The 23,727-nt window shown below is 38.6% G+C and overlaps 1 protein-coding gene across 8 annotated transcripts in view; it reads right to left on the bottom strand.

Moving 5' to 3' along the window:
- Window positions 1-23,727, bottom strand: part of srrm1 (serine/arginine repetitive matrix 1) — a 53,748-nt gene that overhangs the window by 10,098 nt on the left and 19,923 nt on the right. The window contains exons 1-12 of one of the 8 annotated variants that reach the window (XM_048612935.1): window positions 23,244-23,364; window positions 21,479-21,767; window positions 21,045-21,215; window positions 19,714-19,826; window positions 18,117-18,332; window positions 17,279-17,467; window positions 17,056-17,187; window positions 13,104-13,372; window positions 12,679-12,759; window positions 10,157-10,243; window positions 2,452-2,602; window positions 953-994 (exon numbers count right to left, since the gene is read on the bottom strand). In XM_048612935.1, coding sequence (XP_048468892.1) covers window positions 953-994; window positions 2,452-2,602; window positions 10,157-10,243; window positions 12,679-12,759; window positions 13,104-13,372; window positions 17,056-17,187; window positions 17,279-17,467; window positions 18,117-18,332; window positions 19,714-19,826; window positions 21,045-21,215; window positions 21,479-21,556 — 1,529 coding nt within the window. In that variant the 5' untranslated portion in view covers window positions 21,557-21,767; window positions 23,244-23,364. Of the gene's footprint in view, window positions 1-952; window positions 995-2,451; window positions 2,603-10,156; window positions 10,244-12,678; window positions 12,760-13,103; window positions 13,373-17,055; window positions 17,188-17,278; window positions 17,468-18,116; window positions 18,333-19,713; window positions 19,827-21,044; window positions 21,216-21,478; window positions 23,365-23,727 lie in introns of those variants that run through there. The other 7 variants (XM_048612934.1, XM_020512446.2, XM_048612929.1 and 4 more) reach the window with 7 other exon arrangements.

Genomic DNA, 23,727 nt, shown 5'->3' with positions numbered 1-23,727 from the left:
GACCAAACCACATTTCTGCAGAGTGCCTTTCCTTTGTCCCAAACAACTTTACATTCAAAATGAAAGCACTCTGGTTGCATTTACTCTATGTACGCTAATCTACACTTTCCTAGAAATATATACTGCTCTACATTCAAAAATCAGGAATTCCACTGGTTATAGATACTCTTTAGTTCCGTTTACATATTTGAAGGAATCAGTTGGTACATTTATCATGAATCAATAAACTTGGTTGGGATGTATGTGGCCGAAGTTGATTAAAGAAAAGGGTTACTGAAAACTAGTTGACAGTATTTTAGGTAGACATAAGGATGGTATCTACTTATAAATACTGATATCTATAAAACTCACTCAAAAAACTGGAATTAGAAATTTCAGTGTTGAGGTCCTGGACCAGTAAATTAGAAAATATTTTGATACAAAAAGATTGGCTCTATAATTAGATCTACATGCAAGTAATCCTGATTTCCAAATTCTCTTGTTTTTATACTTGAAATATATTTCTAGAATTCTTTACTTTATCCTTGGATTTTAATTTTGTTTTTGATTATTTTTGTAATCCTCGATATTAATCTTGGCAAATTTGGTATAAGTGGGTTCCACTGTATTTGTATTTCCCCAAGTATTTGCAGGTTTAATTCATCAAAAGCAGATAATCCACATTGAATTAGTTCTTTGCAGTTCAGTTTAAAGTTCCCATTTGCAAAATGTCATCAATTTCAAAAAATCAATTTCAAGCATACATCCCAAGAATTGAGTGCTATAAAATTTCCTGTTCATTTGAAAATTTGATGCATAATTACTGTAGCATTCCAGTGAAACTGGACTGCATTGCCTGATATGCTGGGCAATAATTCGACTAATTAGTAGTTGGGCTGGGGTTGCTAATTAAAGGAACCTTAAACAGGCTAAAGGTTTCAGTGATCAGACAGCAACTCATTTTCAAACCAACCTTTTCGCCACTGGGAAGTGCCACCTCTTTCCGAGCGGCATCCTGATAGCAAGAGAAAACAAAACCAAGCTGTGTTTTTTTCACAGATCAACCTCTAACGGAGTATCTTAAACCAATAATTCATACAGACAGTACCTCTCTGATTAATTTAGTTCATTAATTACTATACTTTTTAAAAAAACATATAACCTTCCAAACTTCTTTCTACGTCTCTCACACTGAAAACTGGCCAGGGAGAGCAGTTGACAGTGGTCTTTAAAGCCCAATCTGCAAGAAATGATAAGTGTAATCTGATGTGGAACAAGGGTGACTTATCTTCACCAGGCCAGATACCCAGCTTCTGACTGGCGCTGCATCTACCGGTTCAGCTAAAAGTAGCAACTCCCAATCCACCCTACAACACTCATTAGAGTTGCAGTCAGTTTAAAAATACTGTTCTTATTTACTGTGCACTTTGATTTTACACAAGTACTGGAATCTTCTGCAAGAATAAATTAGAAAAGTTGGGTATGAAATAAAGAGGATCTTCACTTATGAAATTTTTATTTACTACCACTTTTGAATTTTAAGAAAGTGCTACTTTCAAAAACTTCTCATTTATTTCATCTGCCCTAATGTAGAAAGTTCAACATTTTATTTAAACAGCATAAAGGGAAGTGCAAATTCCAAACTACTCAATGAGGCACCAGATGAGTCAAGACCTCTTTAATAAAGCAAAAGAGCTCTTATAAATGAAGTGCTCTGTGCACCTTCAGCAGGGTAACTTGGAAGTTCAAATGTGCAATTTTGCTTTGCAAGTAGGAAGAAATTTTTTAATTGGGTTTGGAAACAAAAAAGAATTGTTCAAGGTTATTGATTCCCTTTGTGTAACCTGGTTTTGAATGTGTTCTCATAACGTGAAAAAGAAAATCACTAAAACAAGAGAAATACCTACAATAATGCAAGAAATTCAGCTCAGAATTGTTTAATTCAGATTTTAACAATAAGTGATTTTAACAATGAGATTTTAATCATTTACTAATATGGTCCTTGTATGCATTCTCCTACACAAATCTCAAGAAAAAAGAAATCTTATTTCACAATTTACAGTGGTAGTTTGGATGCACTTAGGACCAAAAGGAGCAAAAACAGAATTATTCTTCAACCTGCATTGCATAAAAAATCTTACCACATCCCCAACACTGGGCTTTTACTTCGAAATAAAATGCAGTCTCACAGCAACAGAGGATGCACTCTGAAGTCACATTCAAAATTCAAACATTAGATTGCAGTAATGGGAATATGTTCATGTAATTTGGAAGGGAGGCACAGCAAAATTTGAACGAGAAGTGATTACACCAAGCCAAATATTAAGAACATATTATCCAAAAAATGCATGGTGATACAGGACACTTCAAAATACAAACTCTAAAACATAACTAAATGTCTTCCATACTGCTGAACTCAAAAGGTAATACAACAAAAAAATCATCCCAATAACAGAAACTTTTGCATTTTACCTCGGTGAAAAATCCTTGTGTCGTTTTCGCATTGCAGGAGGTGGAGATATACTCCGCGACAATGAACGCTGGCGCCTTCTTCGAACTTCACCATTCTTTGCACTTGACCGTTTTGGGGCTTCATCTTCAGATGAAGATGAAGATCCTGACTCTGTATTAGTGATATTTTATTAAATGACAAAATTAATTTGCAATAAAGCACATATCATTCATAACAACAGGTTAAAACAAAACTGCAGAGTAAATAGAAATCATATTAGCATTCTTAAGAAATGGAACAAAAAGAAGCAAAGCCAAACTGCACTACTGGTAATAGAGGCCTTTTGCTCTGAAAGAAACCTGCAAACTCCCTGACAGAAACAACCTTTTGGAGGTTTTCTTTAAAGGGAAACCTGTTTCTGCCTCTTTCTCTATGTCAAAGGACATCCTGTTGCAAAGCAACAGCCAATTTCTTGATTCTTTTTTGTTGTAGCTAAGGCACTGATCTGATCATCTCAAGAATTTTCAAAGATTCATTTAGATTCATGTAAGCAAAATTTCAGACATCATCAACAGAACTGAAAATTAAAACGAAATACTCTTAACTGACAACATCAGAAATACAAATCAAACTCAAAGCTCGATATGTTTTTCCCCACTTCAGAACCCAAGTATCCAAACAATAATGTATCATTAGCCTTCATCACGATAGCCCAAACAGTAGAGTCACAGAAATATACAGTGAGGAAACAGACCCTTCCATGCCGACCAGACACCCTAAATTAATCTAGTCCCATTTGCCAGCATTTGGCCCACATCCCTCTAAACCCTTCCGATTCAAGTACACATCCAGATGCCTTGTAAATATTGTAATTGTACCACCACTTCCTCTGGCAGCTCATTCCATACATGCACCGTCCTCTGCATGAGAAAATGTCTCTAAGTCCCTTTTAAATCTTTCCCTTCTCACCTTAAATCTAGGACCTCTGCTTTTGGACTTCCCTGCCCTGGGGAAAAGACCTTGGCTATTCACTCTATCCCTGCCCCTCATGATTTTACAAACTTCAATAAGGTCACCACCTCAATCGCCAACACTCCAGCAAAAATAGCCCAGCCTATTCGCTCAAACAAAATTGATGCAATGTATCATATTTAGATACTTACACAAGTAAAAATAAATCAACAATAATCATCAGTAACATGGAAACTCTCCCTAATCTCCCACATCTGACAGGAAGAGCACATCACTCTACTAAAGGTCATCTTTGCACCTTAACAATCTACAGACCCAGAAAATAGCACAGCTTTACCGCTCTAAAAGATAAAGACCAATCCAGGCTAACTTAGTATCTATGTGTAATATTTTTAAAGTTTAATCAAGAGACAGGTCTCAATAAAACTATTATTAAAAAATCCACTCTTACCTCAGAGTACAATGGGATCTTGATCAGATGGGCCAATGGGCTGAGGAGTGGCAGATGGAGTTTAATTTAAATAAATGTGAGATGCTGCATTTTGGAAAGGCAAAGCAGGATAGGACTCACACACTTAATGGTAAGGTCCTGGGCAGTGTTGCAGAACACAGACCTTGGAATGCAGGTTCATAGTTCCTTGAAAATGAAGTTACTGACAGATAGGATAGTGAAGGTGGTGTTTAATATGCTTGCCTTTATTGGTCAGTGCATTGTGTACTGGAGTTGGGAGGTCATGTTAAAGGATGTACAGGCTATTGGTTAGGCAACTATGGAATAATGTGCGCAATTCTAGTCTCCCTACTATAGGAAGGATGGTGTGAAACTTCAAAGGGTTCAGAAAAGGTTTACAAAGGATGTTGCCAGGGTTGGAGGGGTTAAGCTACAGGGAGATGCTGAATAGGCTGGGGTTATTTTCCCTGGAGCATCAGAGGCTGAGGGGTGACCTTATAGAAGTTTATAAAATCATGAGGGGCATGGATAGTGTAAACAGACAAAGGTCTTTTCCCTGGGGTTGGGGAGTCCAAAACTAGAAGACACAAGTTTAAGGTGAGAGGGCAAAGATTTAAAAGGGACCCAAAGGGCAACCTTTTCACACACAGGGTGGTGTGTATGGAATGAGCTGCCGGAGGAAGTGGTGAAAGCTGGTACAATTACAACATTTAAAAGGCATCTGGATAGGTATATGAATAGGAGGGGTTTACTGGGTTACGAGCAAAATGCTGGCAAATGGGAATGGATTTATTTTGGATATCTGGTCGGCATGGACGAGTTGGACCAAAAGGTCTACTTCCATGCTGTATATATCTATGACTATATAATTCAGGTTTCACCAGTAAGGATTTCTTTTAAAGTATTTCTGTATCCTTAAAGCTGCCTTTTTTAATAAAGGTCTTCACTAGAAGCTGGCTCAATGTGGAGCTCATCTGCAGAAATTGAGTGCAGCACATATTTAAACCACTTTAAAATACATACGAAATGAAACATAAGAATAGGAGAAGGCTAATCAGCCCTTTCAAGCCTGCTCTGCCATTCAATTTCATCATGGCTGATCATCTACCTCAATGGTAAGCTCTTCCCATTCTCCTTGGGGTGGAGAATTCCAAGATATACCAACCTGAGCAAAGAAATTGCTCTTCATCTCAGGGTTAAATGGCTTGCCCTTATTCTCAGACTGTGTCCATTGGCTCTGGATACCCCATCCAGGGGAAACATCCTTCCTGCATCTACCCTGTCTTTAAGAATTTTGTATGCTTGGAAGTTCTTCTCTCATTCTTCTAAACTTGACTGAACATAGGCGCAGTCTCCTAAACTTAATCTCACACGACATCCCATCATCCTAAGATTTGATCCAGTGAACCTCTAGGCATGGAGTAAAACTGCATAAAAAGCTTCAGCTGCAGTCTGACTAAGATTCTAAATAATTGAAACAAAACATCCTTTTGCCCCAGTACCCAAAATCCTTTTGCAATGAAAACAAATGTTCTGTGTTGCTTCCTAATGCATGTGCACGTTAGCTTTTAATGACTTACATACAAGGACACCTAGGCCCGTTTGAACATCACATTTCCCAACTTCTCCATACTCTTCACCTCCATTCCTCCCAAAGTGGTTAATCTATCACTGATCTGCATTATATTCCATCGACTGTATTCTTGCCCAATTAAATCAGCTTAACCAAATTCCCATGCAGCCTCTTTGCATTATCCTCATAATGCATGTTTCCATCTAATTTTATGTCATGCACAAATCTGGAACTATTACATCTGGTCTCCACATGAAAATCACTGATACAGGACTGTGAACAGCTGGGGACCAAACACCGATAGCCAAGATATCATGCCAGTCACAGAATGCCAATCTGAGAATGTGTTTATTCTTGCTTTCTATTTTCTTTCCATTAAATCAACCCTCAATCTTGTCAACATATTCTCCGTGGTGAACAAATTCTGTTTGAAATTTATGTGGGAGTTAATCAAAAGCCTTCTAAAAATCCAAATACAACATATCAACAGATTCCCTTTTATCCATTCTGCTCGGAGCACAGTCAAAAACACTGACAGGGATGTCAAACATGATTTGCCTTTCATAATTCCACAATGCTTAAAATGTCTAGTTATCATAATTATTTGTTAACTTATCTACTATAAAGTAACAGTTATCATGTGTTCTAGAAAATACCTTCAGAAGGCCTTTTTTCCTATTCACAATATTTATTAGACAAAAAACAACATCTGAACATAGTGAGTCAGAAGGTTGTATGTTCAAGTTCTGGTTCAGAATACAAAATACGTGGAATACAAAAATCAAAAACTGACACTCCAATGCAGTACTGAAAGACTGCTACACTCTACACTGTTGGAGATGCCATTACTCAGGTGAGATGTTAAGCTGAAGAACAGCCACCCAGCGAATGTTAAAAATTTGATATCACCTCTTCAACGGTCAAGGAGTTATTCCTGGCGTTCCGGACAATACTCAGCCCTCAAATTAACATTTCAGCAAGACAGATTATTTGGTCATTATCACACCTGAGATTGCTGTGTGAAAACTGACTGCCACTTTTCCTACCTTAGCAATAGAAACTAAGAAAAAGTTTCATTGGTTGTAAAACCATGTTCAATGTCCAAGGGTGGGAAACGTGCCTTATCAATGCAAGATGCTCTTAAATACTCCATTTTAACAGCAACAATGTTTGATATTCAAACAGCAATCCCTTTAGAAACTACCTAGCAATATAACAATGTATTTTAATTCTGAAGTTTGAAACTTACATTGGTATGCACCCAAATTTTAGACCACTTATTTCTGTGTTTTAGCCACCTACACAGCTGAATATGGTTTTTTGTTATGATCCTGTTAGGGATCGTTAATATTTAATGAGAAATCTAAACACTAAGAGAATTAACAAGTATGCCATAAATTTGAGAATAACAAAAGTGTGAAATCTTATCTATAAAACAAATTAAACAAAGTATGCTTAAGTTAATGCTAAGGTTTATAAGCATATATATTGTACACAGGTTTACTTTTTACTTCCCAAGAATTAAAATAAAGCAAAGCATATGAGAAAGTTATTAATTTTTGTTGCATCTCATTGCATGCCAAACAGGATAAATGATCACCCTACTCACAGATTAGATCTGAGCTCTGCAGTTCTGCTGCATCCAGCCACAAGTGGCAGCCAAATGAACTAACAGGAGATGGTGGTTCCACTAACATGCACATGCTTAGTGATGGATGAGCCGAGCACATCAATACAGAAACTAAGGTTGAAGTATTTACATCCAACTTCAGCCAGAAGTGCCATGTGCAAGGTCAATCTTGGCCTCACAAAGTCTACAGCATCAAAGTTGCCAGCCATCAATCAATTCTTGATTTCACATGGAGTGAATCCAAATAGCGGAAGTGGATACTTAGAAGACCAAAAGGCCCTTGACAATATTCTGGCAAAAATATACAAGACCTATGCTCCAAGCCAAGTCACACTCCTAGCTAAGCTGTTTCAGTATTTATCACTACCCAACAGTGTGGAAAACTACCCAGGTATCTCCTGCCCATGGACATACTTAACCCAGCCAATTACCACCCAATCTACTCTATCAATAATACAACGGAAAGATTCATCAACAGTGCTATGGAGGGGCATCTGCAACCTGCTCACTGAGGCTCAGTCTGGTTTAGACCAGAGCCACTTGTCTCCTATCTCATTTATAGCCTTAGTCCAAACATGGACAAAAGGAACAAAATTCCAGAGGTGAGGCAAAAGTGACTACCTTTGACATCAATGCAGCACTGCACAGTATACAACATCAAGGAGAACGAACAAAACTAGAGGAAATGGAAAATCGTGTGGAAACTGTCCACTGGCTCGAAAGCACAAAGGAAGATGGTTCTGGTAGGTGCAAGTCAATCATCTCAGTTCCACATCACTACCGCAGGAATTCCTCAGGGTTCTATCCTAGGCACAAACACAGTCAGTAGCTATAATTACCTTATTTCCATCAGATGGTCAGACGTGGGGATATTCACTGATAACTGTCTGACATTCAGCATCGTCTCCAAATCTTCAGATACTGAAGCAGGCCATATCCAAATTTTGCTGGCAATGACCATCGCCAACAAGAGAATCTAACTATTGCCCCTGGACATTCAAACGCATTATTGCTGAATCCCTTTCTTTCAAGATCCTGGGGCTTACCATTGACCAGAAGATAAAGTGGATAACCCTTATACAAATTATGACCAAAAAAGAATAAAGAATTCTGCAGTAACTAACCCCGTCACCCCAATACCTACCCACAAACTAGCAAGCACAAGTCAGGAATGTGACTGAATATATTCCACTCGCCTGGATGGGTGCAGCTGCAACACTCAAAATGCTTGACAGCATCTAGTACAGTCACTTGATTGACATCACATCTACCATTCTCAATATTCACCGATGACACAATGGCAGCAATGAGTTCCATCAACAAGACACTGCAACAAGTCACCAAGGCTCCGTCGACATCACCTTTCAAAATTGTGACCACCATAAAAAAAAAGGACAAGTGCAGCAGATGCATGGGAACACCATCACCTGCAAGTTCCCCTTCATGATGTCACCACCCCCACTTGGAACTATAATCATCATTCCTTCATTGTTACTGGATCACAATCCTGGATCTCCCTACTTAACAGCACCGTAGGTGTTCCTAACCTCCAAGATCTGCAATAGTTCAAGAAGGCAGCTCACCACCACCACCTTCTCCAGGGCAATTTGAATAGGCAATTAAATGATGGTCCAGCCAGTGAAGCTCACACTCCTTAAATGAATAGATTAAAAAAGGTCTTCCTTGGTTTAAGTTGCTCCACTTGCTGCTTAAAAGCCTTACCGTCTACTCTAACCATTTAAATCAACATAGTTCAGCCTTTTGATAAACATGACCTATTCTCTGAATTACAATTAACGTAGGCTTTTTGAATTGTATTCTATCACATTTTTAGCAGTTTTAAATTAAGCTTTCCCCCAGTTCTCCATAGATATAACTGATTCCCAGCATCACTAATTATACTCTGAAACATATCAATCACGAACCAAATAGTCCTGATAATTTAAATCCATCATATTGTAAGCAGTTTTAGTTCCAAACCTAATCTCGTATCTCTGTCTCAACTTTCCAATAATGAAAAAAATTAGCCAGCATTTGTAAATGGTTTCTGGCAATCACAATTCAGTGTTCAGAATGAACGGTGTCACATTTTCTTGGGAAATATCGACACCACCTTTCCTTCCCCCAGGTATTTTTTCCATTGTCACGAATTAAGGATAAAAACTGTAACGAGCAACATAACGAACACAAGAACTAAAAGGAAGCCAATTACACAGTTACTGCATCCAGCCATTTCACTGCAACTAACTTAACTGCTGCTCTGTACAGTTTTTGTTGAAAATTCTAAGAACCTGATCCAGTGCTACGACTTGGTTTAATATCCAATTAAGAGCCAAGTTCCTTGTTTTTTTAAAAATAAACCAGTATTTGGCTGGCAAAGTATCTGAACTGGCAGTACTGGATGCACCGAAAATATCCTAGCAACTCTCATGCAAACTGTCCACTTGAAATAAAAACTTGTAAGTTCCCATAAAGTAAGGTTGTGATTGAAACTACAAAACAATGTAACAATTACAGAAGCAGAGAGAAGAATTCTACAATTATCTATTCATGGTCCTTTTCAGTAGCTAAAATCCCTGCTCCAAATATAATAATTTGCTTCAGTTCTTTACTCGTTCATTTTCAAGGCTAATTTGAACTTCTGATGTGAAATCTCCAGACTTGAGCAAAGCTAAGTAGTCCAGTTATCACAGTTCCAGATTTCTACGATGACAGTGGATAATACTTTGGAGTACCAATGCATCAATTATTCAAGAAGATTTGCACTGAAAATTCAATTATTTCTTATAATGAAGGGAACCATGAGTGGACAATGGAAATTAGCAGGTAATCTTCAAATATCCATTCAATAGGAATTTTAAATAAATCCTGCAAATATTCTTGTAGACTTGAATTCCACAATAATTCTGTATAAAGGAGTGAAAAATGTTAATAGCAAGTGCAAATACTAACTCTTCGCTACTACCATTCCTGTACCAAGTTATATCTTTAATCATATAAATTCATTTGAATCTTCAAACATTCAATGCCAAAAGGTCAAGTGTAATTTTTAAAAACCATAAATGCAACATTATATAAAATATTGGTCAAGAATCTCACCTGAAGAGGTCTGCTGGTTCTGTTTGCGGTACTGGCGTCTCTGTTGCACTGATTCCACTCCTGCAGTTTTACCTCCTTTATCATCTTCTGCAACAATAAAGGAATCTAATAACTGCTTCATAACCTGCATTCTTATGACTTTAATTTATCACAAGTGCTTTCAATTTTGCAGTACGTGCTGCAACTGGGAAAAATCAGAAATGATCATGAGGGAAAAAAACATTAGATGCTCTTTAGCCCAAAGGACCACATCATTGCATTTTAATAACAAGTAACAAAACAAACCTAGAATTAGAGAGCTAGCACTGGTGGGAATGACCAGGAAGCCATATACTTCAGGACTAGCTGTGGCCTTATCCAAGATGTTATGATATGGATGTTCTGGTAATGTTCTTGTCATGTCCTGGTCACAGAATCAGGGCAACTCACAACGGTCAATTACTAGTTCATCAGTGTACTCCTAAACATCAATTTGATGGAAGGAGTCATTGCCATCAAGTGACATTTTCTCATTACTTGCTCCCAGAGTTTAGGTTCTTCCAGAGCTGCCCACTGTCAGACCTCATTACAGTCTTTGTCCAAACATGAAGGTATCAGAGACTGACTGCCTTGGATATCAAAGGCAACATTTGCCAGGGTGTGGTCCCAGGCATCCCAGCAAAGCAGTTATCAATGGGCTTCATGGGCTAAAGACTCTAAAGTATAGAGTCATATCTGACACAAAGGAAGATGGTGGCAAACTGTGGAAAGCTATGGCATTAGTGTAGCAGCTCCACTAGGCAGCATTCTAGGCTAAAGCATCAACTGCTCCTTCATTAATGACCATATCTGTTATAAGGCTCTTCGCTAATGACTGCTACATGAGTCCAGTTGCAAATCCTCAGAAATGGAAATAGTCCATACACATATACAGCACACTTTGATGTTACATAACAATCATGTCACTCAAGTGTCAGGTAAGGACTATATACAACAACAGTCTAACCTCTACCCCACAGCATTTAAGGACATACCCAGTCTGTCCTGTGAAAGAGCAGGATCTTGATTGAACAGGTGACTCTCTATAGCACTAAAGGAGAGCAATACTATCCTCAGGTCAATCAGTCTACCGGATCGGTACCCTATAATGTTGACAGCTCCAACATGAGCATCCTCTGGTCACGGTGCCTTCATTATCACATGTTAAAATCTTAGTAACACCTTTCCCAACAGCATCGTGACAGCAATGGTTCAATACAGCCCAGCAAAATATTTACTTGAGGCAATAAATGGAATTTTGCTGGCACCACTGCATCAAAATGAATTCTTAAACATCTTATCAAAGGAAATAACCATAAGGTACAAGATTTAAAGACTGCCAAGCCAAAGAAAGAGCCACCTGCAAGTGTTACCGATAGCTTGATCAAAGTAGTTTTATTGACAGCCTTAAAAAAGGCTGAGTAAGGAAATGTTGGGAAATTCCACCATACAAACAGCTGAAGGTATGGTTATCATTGATGAGCAAGTTGGATGCTTGGGCACATAGGCTACACAGAACAGGAGGTTGGGGACAAGTGTGGGACTAGAGATTAGAGATTGCGAGGCACATGTAATTAAGGGAATTCCAAAAAAGATAGTCCCTTTAATTTAAAATGTCTATATGATAATAGAATTAAGGGTAAATCGAGAAAGCTGGCAACAAATTTTTGGAATGAACTGACATTTGCACAGGGCAGAGATTAGGCAATTAGTTAGTCTAGCACCAGAATCATAGAATCAGAGAATCCCTACAGTGCGGAAACAGGCCCTTCGGCCCAACAAGTCCACACTGACCCTCCGAGCACCCCACCCAGACCCATCCACCTATAACCCACCGAACCCCCACATCCCTCAACACTACAGGCAACTTAGCATGGCCAATCCACCTAGCCTGCACATCTTTGGACTATGGGAGGAAACCATGCAGACAAAGGGAGAACGTGCAAACTCCATGCAGGCAGTCGCCCGAGGGTGGAATCGAACCAGGTCCCCGGCGCTGAGGCAGCAATGCTAGCCACTGTGTCGCCCAATGAATAGTTGACTAGAGAATCTGGAGCTGATAACAATGTAAATGAAGGTTTCAGCAGATCTGATGAAATGGCAGAAACAGCAGATTGTGTCTTCACAATGGAAATATATGAATCAGGAGTCCAGATCAGCATCAAGCAGGGCACCAAGTTTACAAACCATCTGATTTAACTCAAGAGGGAAAAAATAAAATTGTAGAATGAAAATAATATTCTGAACAAAAATAAAAACAAACATTGTTAACCTCTCCAAGAGATAACATTAAAGAGGTGACATTGGAACAAAAATTACAAAAAGAAATTACTAAACAAACAAAAAAAACAATGGGGGGGGGGGGGGAGGGACTTTACGTTACCTTGCTTTTACCTGGTAAAGCACTTAATATATTTCTTTGATTACTACTTGCTACAAGGCAGCCAATAGCAATTTGATTTCTCCTCATCCACTTTTAAACATCAACATGTGATAATACTAACCTGAGTCTGATGGTTCTGATCGTCTTGGTTTAGGAGGGGGCGAAACAGATTCATGCTTCACACTCCCTTTCCGTTTAGGTGCTGTAACAGAAGTAATTTTAATAGTCTAAATAGTACAAAGATCGAATGTCTGAAAATTCTAACACCCTTTTACCTGCAGCTTATTTTTTTTAAAAGGACAGTATGGATGAAATTCTAATAGAATGAAGGTACTCCCTAAAATAAAATCAAATAACTGGTTTAAGGTTGCATTTCAAGTTGCACACTTTAGGAAAAGGTGAAAGAACTGACTTTCAAATCTTACTAACCAGTCTACTGCTTCAGTGAGGAAAAAACAGCTAGCTAGATCTGGGTTGCAAAAACATGTTCTAACTTAAGATCACCTCAACCCGTACAAAGTGAAGGATCATCTGGATAAAACTTACCTGGCCTAGCAGGAGATACAGAAGTATAACCTTTCCTTGAACGATTCATATGTGGAGGAGATGACAACCGTGGTCCTTTATGACTTGGACTTGTTGCAGACACTGGTGACCTATGTCGCCTCCTGGGTGGAGTAGCAGGAGATGGAGAAGAACGGCGAGGTTTCCGGGGCGGACTGATTGACACGCGTTTTGTTTTCTTTGGAGGTGACCTCGATCTGGAAGAGGAAGAGGAACTACTGCCAGAGGAAGAAATTGAAGGAGATCGGCGCCTGTGGGAATGAAGTTGAAACACACCATATAACTAGTTTTCAAATTTTTACTACTGCCAACCTCCGCCTTCACTGCTGGTTTGATTGAAATTGAGAATGGTTCAATACAAGGATAATTTACACACATAATGCCTCATTTTTCAGGGCAGCTATCCAATATGGTACAGCGTGACAGAAGAGAACACCAAAGACAGGTGACCAGCATCACATGGAAGGGACGAGGAAGAAACCAGAGACAGGGAATCAGCATCACCTAGAGAAGTAGGTGAGAAGACAGCCCAATCCGCAGTTAGCATCAAAAGGAACAGGCCAGGTGAGATCCCAAGACAAGTAGTCAGCATCATAAAGAGAAACAGGTGAGAAAAGGACACTGTCGCAGGCAGAGAAAGAGCTAGATTCATGAGAGCTCGTATGGCAAGAACCAATTCCAATTAGAAATAAAGAATCTAGCGGTTTTGTGAATCATGGTAAGTGATTAAGGTCTTTTCCATCCTTACATTGCAAGTTTACTAATTGGTGGTAAAGTTAATAAAACACATAGGCGACATAAACAAGTGAATAACAATATTAAATGATTAAAACTTTAAGACTAGCAGTTTAGGTGATGTATCAAGACTGCAGCATATGGGAGCTCCCAGAAACCACTGCATTCCAGTGCAAACACGTCTGCATTAACTCTTGAAATTCAAAGAGCTTCAGTTCAGGGTTTTGAATTGGAGGCCAAACTACAGTCACAGCAATGCATCAGGGGATTTTTTGGGGGAGGGGAAAAACAAAAAGAGGGCTGAAAGAGGTAATAATTTAACATGGATAGAAGACTGGCTGCTTAGCTGGCAGAAAATAGTACATAAATGACTCCTTCCTTGATTGGCAGGATATGATTGGTCAAGTCCCACAAGGGTCTATGTTGGGCCTAAACTTATCGCAATTGACAAATGACTTCGATGAGGGGACAGAAAGCAAGATAGCTAAATTGCAGATGGCACACCATGAAGACATAAGGAGGAGATTGCATACAGATATAGACAGGTTGACAGAGTGGACAAAAATCTGACAGATGATAAGTAACTTGAAAAAATGAGAAATTCTTCACTTTAGCAGGAAGAGCATTAGTAAAATGGAGAACAACTGCACAATTCCTAGGTGCTCTGGAGCATAAGTCATAAAACCAGATACTGCTGGAGAAACACGGCAGGTCTGGCTGCATCTGTGGAGACAAAGCAGAGTTAACTGTTGAGTTCAGAACTGTGTGTTCTTATGAAGAGTCACCACACTCAAAATAGAAACTCTGCTTTCTCCCTACAGATACTGCCAGACCGGTGTTTCTCCAGCAATTTCTGCTGTTTCAAATTTCCAGCATCCGCAATTTTTGTTTTATATTAGCATGCAGGTACAGCATGCAATCTAAAAGGGTATCCTTTACTGCAAGAGGATTTAAACATAAAAGGATATTATGCCTATTGGTGAGATCACATCACAGATATTGCGCGCACTTTTGTGTTCCTTATGCAAGGTAGGATGCAAATACATTGGAGGTGGCTCAGAGGAGGTTTACTAGATTGATACCTAGAAACAGTTCACTGGCATGTGATGACTAGTTGGACAGCCAAGGACTGTTTACGTTTAAAAGTGAGGGGGGTCTTAACTGAAGTGTACAAGATCCTGAATGGTCTCAACAAGGTGGACATGGAAAGGATGTTTCCTTGTGGTCAGTCTAGACCTAGCGGCACTACTTCAAACTTGGAGGCCGCCCAGGTACTTCATGGTAGACTGGTTAACAAGGTTAGATCACATGGAATACAGAGAGAACTGGCCATTTGGATACAGAACTGGCTCAAAGGTGGAAGACACAGAGTGGTGGTGGAGAGTTGCTTTCAGACTGGAGGCCTGTGACCAGCGGTGCGCCACAAGGATCGGTGCGGGGTCCATTGCTTTTCGTCATTTATACAAATGATTGGATGTGAACACAAGAGGTATGGTTACTAAGTTTGCAGATGGCACCAAAATTGGAGGTGTAGTGGACAGCAAAGAAGGTTACCTCAGAGTACAACGGGTTCTTGATCAGATGGGCCAATGGGTTGAAAAGTAGCAGATGGAGTTTAATTTAGATAAACGTGAGGTGCTGCATTTTAGAAAGGCAGATCCGGGCAGGACTGTATATACTTAATGATAAGGTCCTGGGGACTGTTGCAGAACAAAGAGACCTTGGAGTGCAGGTTCATAGTTCCTTGAAAGTGGAGTCACAGGTAGATAGGATAGCGAAGGTGGCATTTGGTATGTTTGCCTTTAATGGTCAGTAAATTGAGCACAGGAATTGGTCATGATACTGCTTTACAGAACATTGGTTAGGCCACTATTGGAATACTGCGCGCAATTCTGGTCTCCCTATTACAGGAAAGATGTTGTGAAATATGAAGGTTCAGAAAAGATTTGAGAATGCTGCCAGGGTTGGAGGGTTTGAGCTTTAAGGTGAGGCTGAATAGATCCGGGCTATTTTCTTTGGTGTGTTAGACGTTGAGCGGTGACCTTGTAGAGGTTGATAAAATCATGAGCAGCATGGATAGTGTAAAAAGGCTCGGTTTTCTCCCCAAGGTGGGGGAGTCCAGAACTACAAGGTATTAAGAAAAGAAAGATTTAAAAGGGACCTAAGGGCAACTTTTTTTCCCACACAGAGGGTGGTGCGTGTACGGAATGTGTTGCCAGTGGAAGTGGTGGAGGCTGGTACAATTACAATATTTTAAAGGCATCTGGATGGGTATGTGAATAGGAAAGATTTACGAACTGCTAGCAAATGGGAGTAGATTTATTTAGGATACCTGGTCAGCACGACAAGTTGGACCGAAGGGTCTGTTTCTGTTCTGTATATCTCTCACTATGATCTGAGCCCATCCCAAGGAAGCCTTTTTGACCAACTAAAGGTGGGCGAACTCCAGGCCAGGAAAGTTTCCACACAGCCAGCTCCTCCTACACTACTAGCCATCGTTGAGGTGGTCAAGATTCTGGCCCTTGAAAAGCAGGAGTCCTGCTCTAATACAAGACTTCATGGCCATTTCTAATACGAGGCTCTGGGTGAGTGAATTGCAAATATTTGGCATATTGATGCTATGTCAGTTATTACCAGATAGCAAAAATCATAGAGATACCCTATTTTACACACAAAGCATAAATTGGAAAGGTTTTCGTTTCAGAAGGTTGCTTCATAATTGTTCCAATCACTTGTCTTTTGAAAATTATTTGAGTAAAGAAATGGAGAACAGCAATTTTGCTCAGAAGTAAAATTGATTTGCAGAACTTGATGTCTGTTGTATACTCCAAAAAGTAGATTGCATATTCACAACCTCAGTCTTAGGCTTCTGCCTTAACATTGTTGGATTCCTCGAATTCTTTAGCACAGGCAACACAGTATTGGACAACTAAGAGAGAGAGACACTGGTGGTAATTTTTAATGTTATAGAAAACTGCTCAGTAGGATAGCTAATATATTTAATGAAAATAGTACAAAGCACAGATCTTAGAGCTTTCCAAAATATTCACTTTACTTGTTCTATTTTTCAAACTCAACAGACTGAATTTAAAGTGTATACTGAACATTTAAGACCAGCTCTATGTTTCAAGTTATTACTGTGAATGAGTAGTATTTTTTTTTATTACAGTTCTTAAGGAAATCTGAAATTAAAACATACCTTCTAATAGGTGACCGACTCCTTCGATGCCTGGATGGAGGGGGCGGTGGCGGCAGACGCCTTGGTGGACTCCTCCTTCGAGGAGGAGGCGACCTCCGTCTTGGACTGGGCCATCTTCGAGGTGAATACGACCTGAAATATTGCAATTGTAATATGTAATCCAAAATGTAAAAATGTGGCTATGATGTCTATTAACAAAGAGGGAGAAAGGAAAATAATTTACCTTGATCGAGACCGAGGACGCCTCCTTGCCCGTGAATGAGAGCGTGAACGGGACCTGGACTTCGATTTTGACCGCGACCGTGATCGATGTCGATTCCTTTCTTTTCTTTCCTTCTCCTTTTTTGTCGGCTGTTCTAATAAAATTTCCTTCACCTCTGGTATCACAGGTTTGATTTCCTTCAGAATATCACTATTCAACAGCAGAAAGTCAATATGTTGATTCTTCACTACATGTACAGACGTATCTAGTTAAGCCACATTATAAGCACTAGAGTGTTCACAAAACCCCTCCTTATGCCCAATCCTAAATTTAGCCTCATGAGCGTTCGATACTCCCTCCCAAAATTACACTGTGTCCAACGATCAAAGGTTTGACGAGCACTGTTCTAATTAAAAGTTTCAAATGCTTACGTAATTACAACTGCAACTCAAACCTGTTGTTACAGCTAACAAATGGAGCTGATTACTATTTATAGCTCCAACGTACTTCAAATGTAGTTTTTTTTTCTTCTCTCATTCCCTAAATTCTGGTGTTCTAGATTGGAAGTGTATGCAAAAATCAATGAAGATTAAAATTTATCAAATACTTCAGCTGTCTCAACATTTTTCACGACAGCTTTTTAAGAGGCATCCTAAAAACCATTTTCTCTCCAAACATAACCTTGGTTTACAACAATTTAAAGCTTTCAAAGTACCAAGACTTAGCCTACAATATCTCCTGATTCATTTCCAATTGACTTCTTAATTTTGTAAACTAATGTGATCGTTACAAATCTCAACGTAGGCAAGATATTAAAAACTCACTAAGTTGGGAAACTTAAATAAAATCACTAGTTCACCTTGTTGAAGTTGCCTCTGGAGCAGGAGATTCTTTCCTTTCTTTTAGTGAAAGATCTGGCTCAGGTGACAGCTGTTCAGGTTTCTTAATATTAGACACTGGAGAAGCACTTCTGCTCCGGCTTCTGGTCCTACGACGAGGAGACTTGGAGAGAGAATGCTTTCGTTCCTTCCTTGCTGGGGACCGCCTCCTCGGTGATGGAGATCTTGACTTACGCCTACAAAAAGTTCATTTTTGTTTAAAACTCAAACAGTGAATTCAATATTTAACACCCAAAAAGTTTTATATAATTAGAAAAGAGATTTTGTTAAAACGCTTCCAAAGGAAATCCTCATGAAAAGATGTGATTACTGTTTTTCAAAAAACCTTTCAAAATCACTGAAATCTGTCAGACCATCGAACAAATACAAAGATGTTATAAAGGTATTTAGCTTCTCTCATTGGGAATTTACTGTTTTAGCTCACATATTCTGATTTTCTGATCAGAAATGCACAGAAAAGCCAAAAGGATTTCAATTTTGACTTAAAATACATGAAATGGCTAGGAAAATTCAATATTTCTATGACCCTTTTTAAAATGCCTCAAGCAAATGAGACCCATATCAAATCCTTGGGCATTTATTTATAGTGCTTTTAAGAAAATAGAAAAAACAGAAATACAGCATCCACTTCAGCATTGCATGCTTTTTTAAAAAAAAATTAGCTTTAGAACTGAAGCTTCAAGCAGAGATCAGTCTCTACATTATTCAGCAGATCCGCCACTAACCCAATATATTTGGCAGACGACACTCTGAAATAATGAGTGGTTTTAAATGCTAGGGAGCAGTCAGCATGCCCAGAATTGAAATAAATAGTCACATTATGAACAAAATATTAGACGCTAGAAACGCGAAAAAGGAACAGAGCACACTGGAAATAAAAAACATGCTAAGCAGCATCTATGGAGGGAAAAAGACAAGTTAACAGCTCAGGTTTAGACTCCTTTAAAACTAGAAGCTATTTTGAATGAACACTTAGAAAAAGGAACGGAGAGAGAAGGGGAGCCAGAGGGTCAAAGAAACATGTAAGTGAAGAAATTATATAACCGAAAAAAATGCAGTTTAAACGGGAGTTGGCTAAACTGGACATTAGTTTGAGACAAAAGGACAAAATGAGGTGAACTTAAAAAAACAATTAAACTATTATAATTTCCATCTCATCCCCACATCCCACCCCCAAAATATTGTACGTTCAGCACAATATTCATGATAGATGCTAGCTAGAACACATTTCACAGCTGAACTGCATCAGGATACAGTAAATCTTTTGGACAGTAAAATTAAAAAGGACACTAGAGAGGTTATTTTATTCTTCCAAGTATACCTATTTAGCATGGAATACAACATGCAATAATGGCAGGCAGTAATTGATACATCATGCTAGACTGCTCGTGCATTATGCATGAAAAAACACGGACTCAGCAAGTAGCAATATTGTTAGCAACTTATATTACCATATGATATAAATTGGTACACTGAAATCAAAAAACTAGATTATATACACTGTCTAACTACTGAATACAACCATAACCTTATAACACAGACTTCATTCTTAATCACCTCTTTGGACTTCTGGAACGGTCCCTCTTTTCTCTATTTTCTTTGTCTTCCTTGTCTTTTTTTTCCTTCTCTTCATCTTGTTTCTTCATGGTAGCCAGCTTTTCCTGTTCAATCTGCAACAAGAAATTCACAAAGTTGCGAATAGAAGGAAATATGTATTCCATTATACGGTGTTTCAATGCTCCACTGTTAATAATGAACACAGCTAACTCCTGGATTCATAAGGAAGCAAGTCACTTTTAAACTAAGCAATGTTTAGAACGGGGAAAACATTTTTCTGACTATTAAACCTCCATGCAAGTACAAAACAAACAGCTAAGTATCAACACATTATACTGCTGCTAAAAGTTAAAACAGCAGCCATCAATATCTATACTTACAGATATAAATTGAGAAAGAGACACAAACAAAAGGGAAAGGTGGGATATTCACTTAATGTTCTCTAAAGGCACTCAGCATCCTTCAATTGTTACTCACTGTATAGCAAATATAATAAATTTTCATAGAATCCCTACAGTGTGGAAAGAGGCCCTTCAGCCCAACAAGTCCACACCGCCCTTCACAGCATCCCACCCATCCCTCATAACCCACCTAATCTACAGATCCCTGAACACAATGGGCAATTTAGCATGGCCAATCCACCTAGCCTGCACATCTTTGGACTATGGGAGGAAACCAGAGCACCTGGAGGAAACCCATGCAGACACGGGGAGAACGTGCAAACTCCAAAACAGCCAGTCGCCCAAGGGTGGAATCGAATCCGGGTCCCTGGCAGTGTGAGGCAGCAGTGTTGACCGCTGAGCCACCAAAAAGATTGGGATGTACAAAATGGGATTAATGTAGAAACAGAAATATTAAAACAAATGTCCTTATTTGAGGATCCATGAATAGTTTATAAATCATGTAAAAAGGTTTAACATTGTACAAATACAAAATTAGTTCATCAGGATAAGGAATTGTTCAGCTATGATTGTGACGTGGTACACAGTTAAAATCCCCATCTACATGTTAGGATTGAGGGTCTTAACAGGAGCCCAACAGTATTAAAAGTGAAAGTTCATGTCAATTCCAGTAATTCTTTTAAATTTCCATCCACTAGGACTTCAACAGCACCACTCCTAACCATCCCTCATTCTAAATTATTCCCAGAGCAAATACTAGTAGTGAAGTTGACAGCAGGCAGGCAAGAAACAATACTACCTTTATCCATATATGCAAATTACAAAACTTCTGTGAGATCTGTAACTTACAAGTCATAGAAAAATGCCTCTAACATATTTGATCTCAACCTAATACTTTAGTTCTATCATCTAAAGAGATCTCCAGATTACCTGTCTCTGCTTGATTTCTTCTTTCTTTTGTTCTAGAAAGGCAGAGGGAATTCCTGCGATGTTTTCTTGTGCACTCAAGAGCAATGGCCAAAGCTCCCCCATGAACATTCTTGCATTCTTTCCATTCAAAAACCCCGTCAAATTAATCTGCATCAGCTTTGCATCTGGGTTCTGCAACAGACACAAGATGAAGGCAAAAAGGTTATTTGGAAAAATCTAAAAGCAGTCCACTTCACTACTTTCAATCTACCTCAATATTCTTAAGGCAAAATTGACAGTTTCAAGCTTTAGATAATAGCAAATTACATTAATTTTTTTCTATCTATACTGTGTACCATTTCCCTAATCTATCAGCCTATATAAATTGGCTGAGTGTCATCTTTGTCTTCTTAAGATTTCTTTCAATATGAACAATACACTTAAATCCCACTTACGAGGCCAGACTGCCTCTCACTATTTCCTGACAATAGCCAATAGGCCTTCTGTTGTTTTAGTGAATGGGTACTGCACATAGGTTGCCAGAGCAACGAGGTCCAGTAAAAAAAACACACAAACGTGTCAGAACACCATAAAGCAAGTACAGAGTCCTGAGGTCTTCAATTTCTTCTGGTCGACTCCTGAACCCAAAGTTCCAAGTCCCCTGTAGAGAAAGATGTTCCCTTGGGTTGCTTCCGACTCCCTACTGCAACTCAATCACCTTGAGTATAATGTTATATCATTTATCTAAATTGTAAGAGACGAACAAGCAATAATGAGTAAACAGCCACATAAAAGAAAAATGAACAGTTTATATTAAACTTCTGCTTAAATAAACTTGCCTTCATGCTCCAAGTGAAGCAGAGCTGTTGCTACCTCTCCAAATCTGATTTTTACATTAAACTACAATATTTAGTAACATGCAAGCACCTAAACTATGTTACAATGTATTAATTCAATGAACTAAGATATTTACATGCTGATCCTTCCACTGATTTTCATGACCTACTACGTATCTACTAATGCTACTTTAAGTATAAATGAGATTTACGCTAAGTGCATTTATGCTATACTGAAACACTGCTAAATGAATTGGCTATGTTCATAGCAGTCAACATATCTAAGTCTGTTACTATTCGGTAAATACAGGGCTGCAAAAGACAGTTCTTCAAACTTGGACAAACCCTGCTCAAAAATTTTTTAGAAATATTCTACGGCTGATGCCAAGCTATTTTTATCTTTACAAGATATTTTGTTCAATATCTAAACATATATAGCATACATTCTATGGTTTAAAAAGATGTTCAGAAGATCATTTAATTTGTAAACAAGTACATTAAGAGTCACCACTACTTTGAATCTTCTGGTAGTTCTGAGAACTCTCAGACATGCTGGCAACTCACACTGAATCTATCAATGCAACAGAGTTAACATGGAAATCTACACTACTATATTTTGCCTTGCTTGTGAGCTGCTTGCATCCTCCTGCAACTGGGAGGGCAGCATGGTTGGGCTGCAAACCTTTCCTTATTCACCACCAATGTCATTCCATGATCAGTTATTAAGAGGTACATTTCAAGCGAAGTAAACAGGATAATTTTTCTTTCTTTCAAGATGTACACCTTGCTTCCATACAGGATTCTATCTACCAGTATAGCTGTTGTCATGTTATTCATTTGTAAAATAAGAAAAGCCTGAACATTTCTACGTGGACAAATTAGATCAGACACATTTGAATGTTAAGTATACATTTCAGTCGCATGAAAAATAGAACCTTACGGTGGCACAAATTCAATATGTACCATTTGTAGCTCCACATCAACATGACTTTCCTCCTATATATGTCTAAATATTCTTCCCCAAATGAAAGATGGAGTCTCAGTATCCCTTGGGTTGCAGTGGCGAGTTGAAGTTTTGAGTATTTTTTTTTTAAGAAAACAATTAGCCCTCCAGAAAAGTTCCAACATCTTGATTTTAATTAAGAGTTCAAAAACAACAGTACTTTTTTCATATTGGTCATTAATAAGCCTAAAGCTTCACTAAAAAGCCATATCCAGTTTTTAGATTACAGAAACAATTTTATCTGCAATAGTACATTTTTCCTCATCTAGACTGGCTACTGTTTTGCTTTCCACTTTTTACTTCTGAGCAGTGTAAAGTTTGTCCGAGTGCTCTTCATTGAGTGGCATGAGGATTTTCGTCTGGTCACTTTACACAACTCACCTCCAAACACACACTGCATCATCAAGGGAGGAGGGTCAGAGCGACATTGGAATTCACTTTGCTGTGACCTAACAAGGTGATGGTGCTATACTTCAGACGGAATAACATCCATTTTGGTTCAGGCCTTTTAAATCATAAATCACACGATCATTAGAAAAATGCTGTCAAAGGCGCTTATTATACAACAAAACAAATAAGAACACATACAAGATGGATTTTCTTTTTGTTACCTGAGGGCTAACTGAGGGGGTCATTCAATATTTTCAACTGTTTCACAAGAGTATATTAAGCGCTCTTAAGGAAGAGGACCCAACCATGCATATGCAAATAGATTCAGCTGACTGTTCAAGAATATAATTGACATTCATGCTAGTTTCCTTGAGGTAAGGAAAACTACAAAGGTGGTGAACTCAAATGAAGCTACTCAAGCACTTTTTAAAAAACCCTGTACATCCAGAGATTTTATTTTGGAGTCCAAATCAAG

The sequence above is a fragment of the Rhincodon typus genome, chromosome 27 (assembly GCF_021869965.1).
Source record: "Rhincodon typus isolate 14 chromosome 27, sRhiTyp1.1, whole genome shotgun sequence".
NCBI lineage: Eukaryota > Metazoa > Chordata > Chondrichthyes > Orectolobiformes > Rhincodontidae > Rhincodon > Rhincodon typus.
The sequence above is the reverse complement of the archived record's forward strand: the minus strand, read 5'-3'. Positions and strand labels throughout refer to the sequence as shown.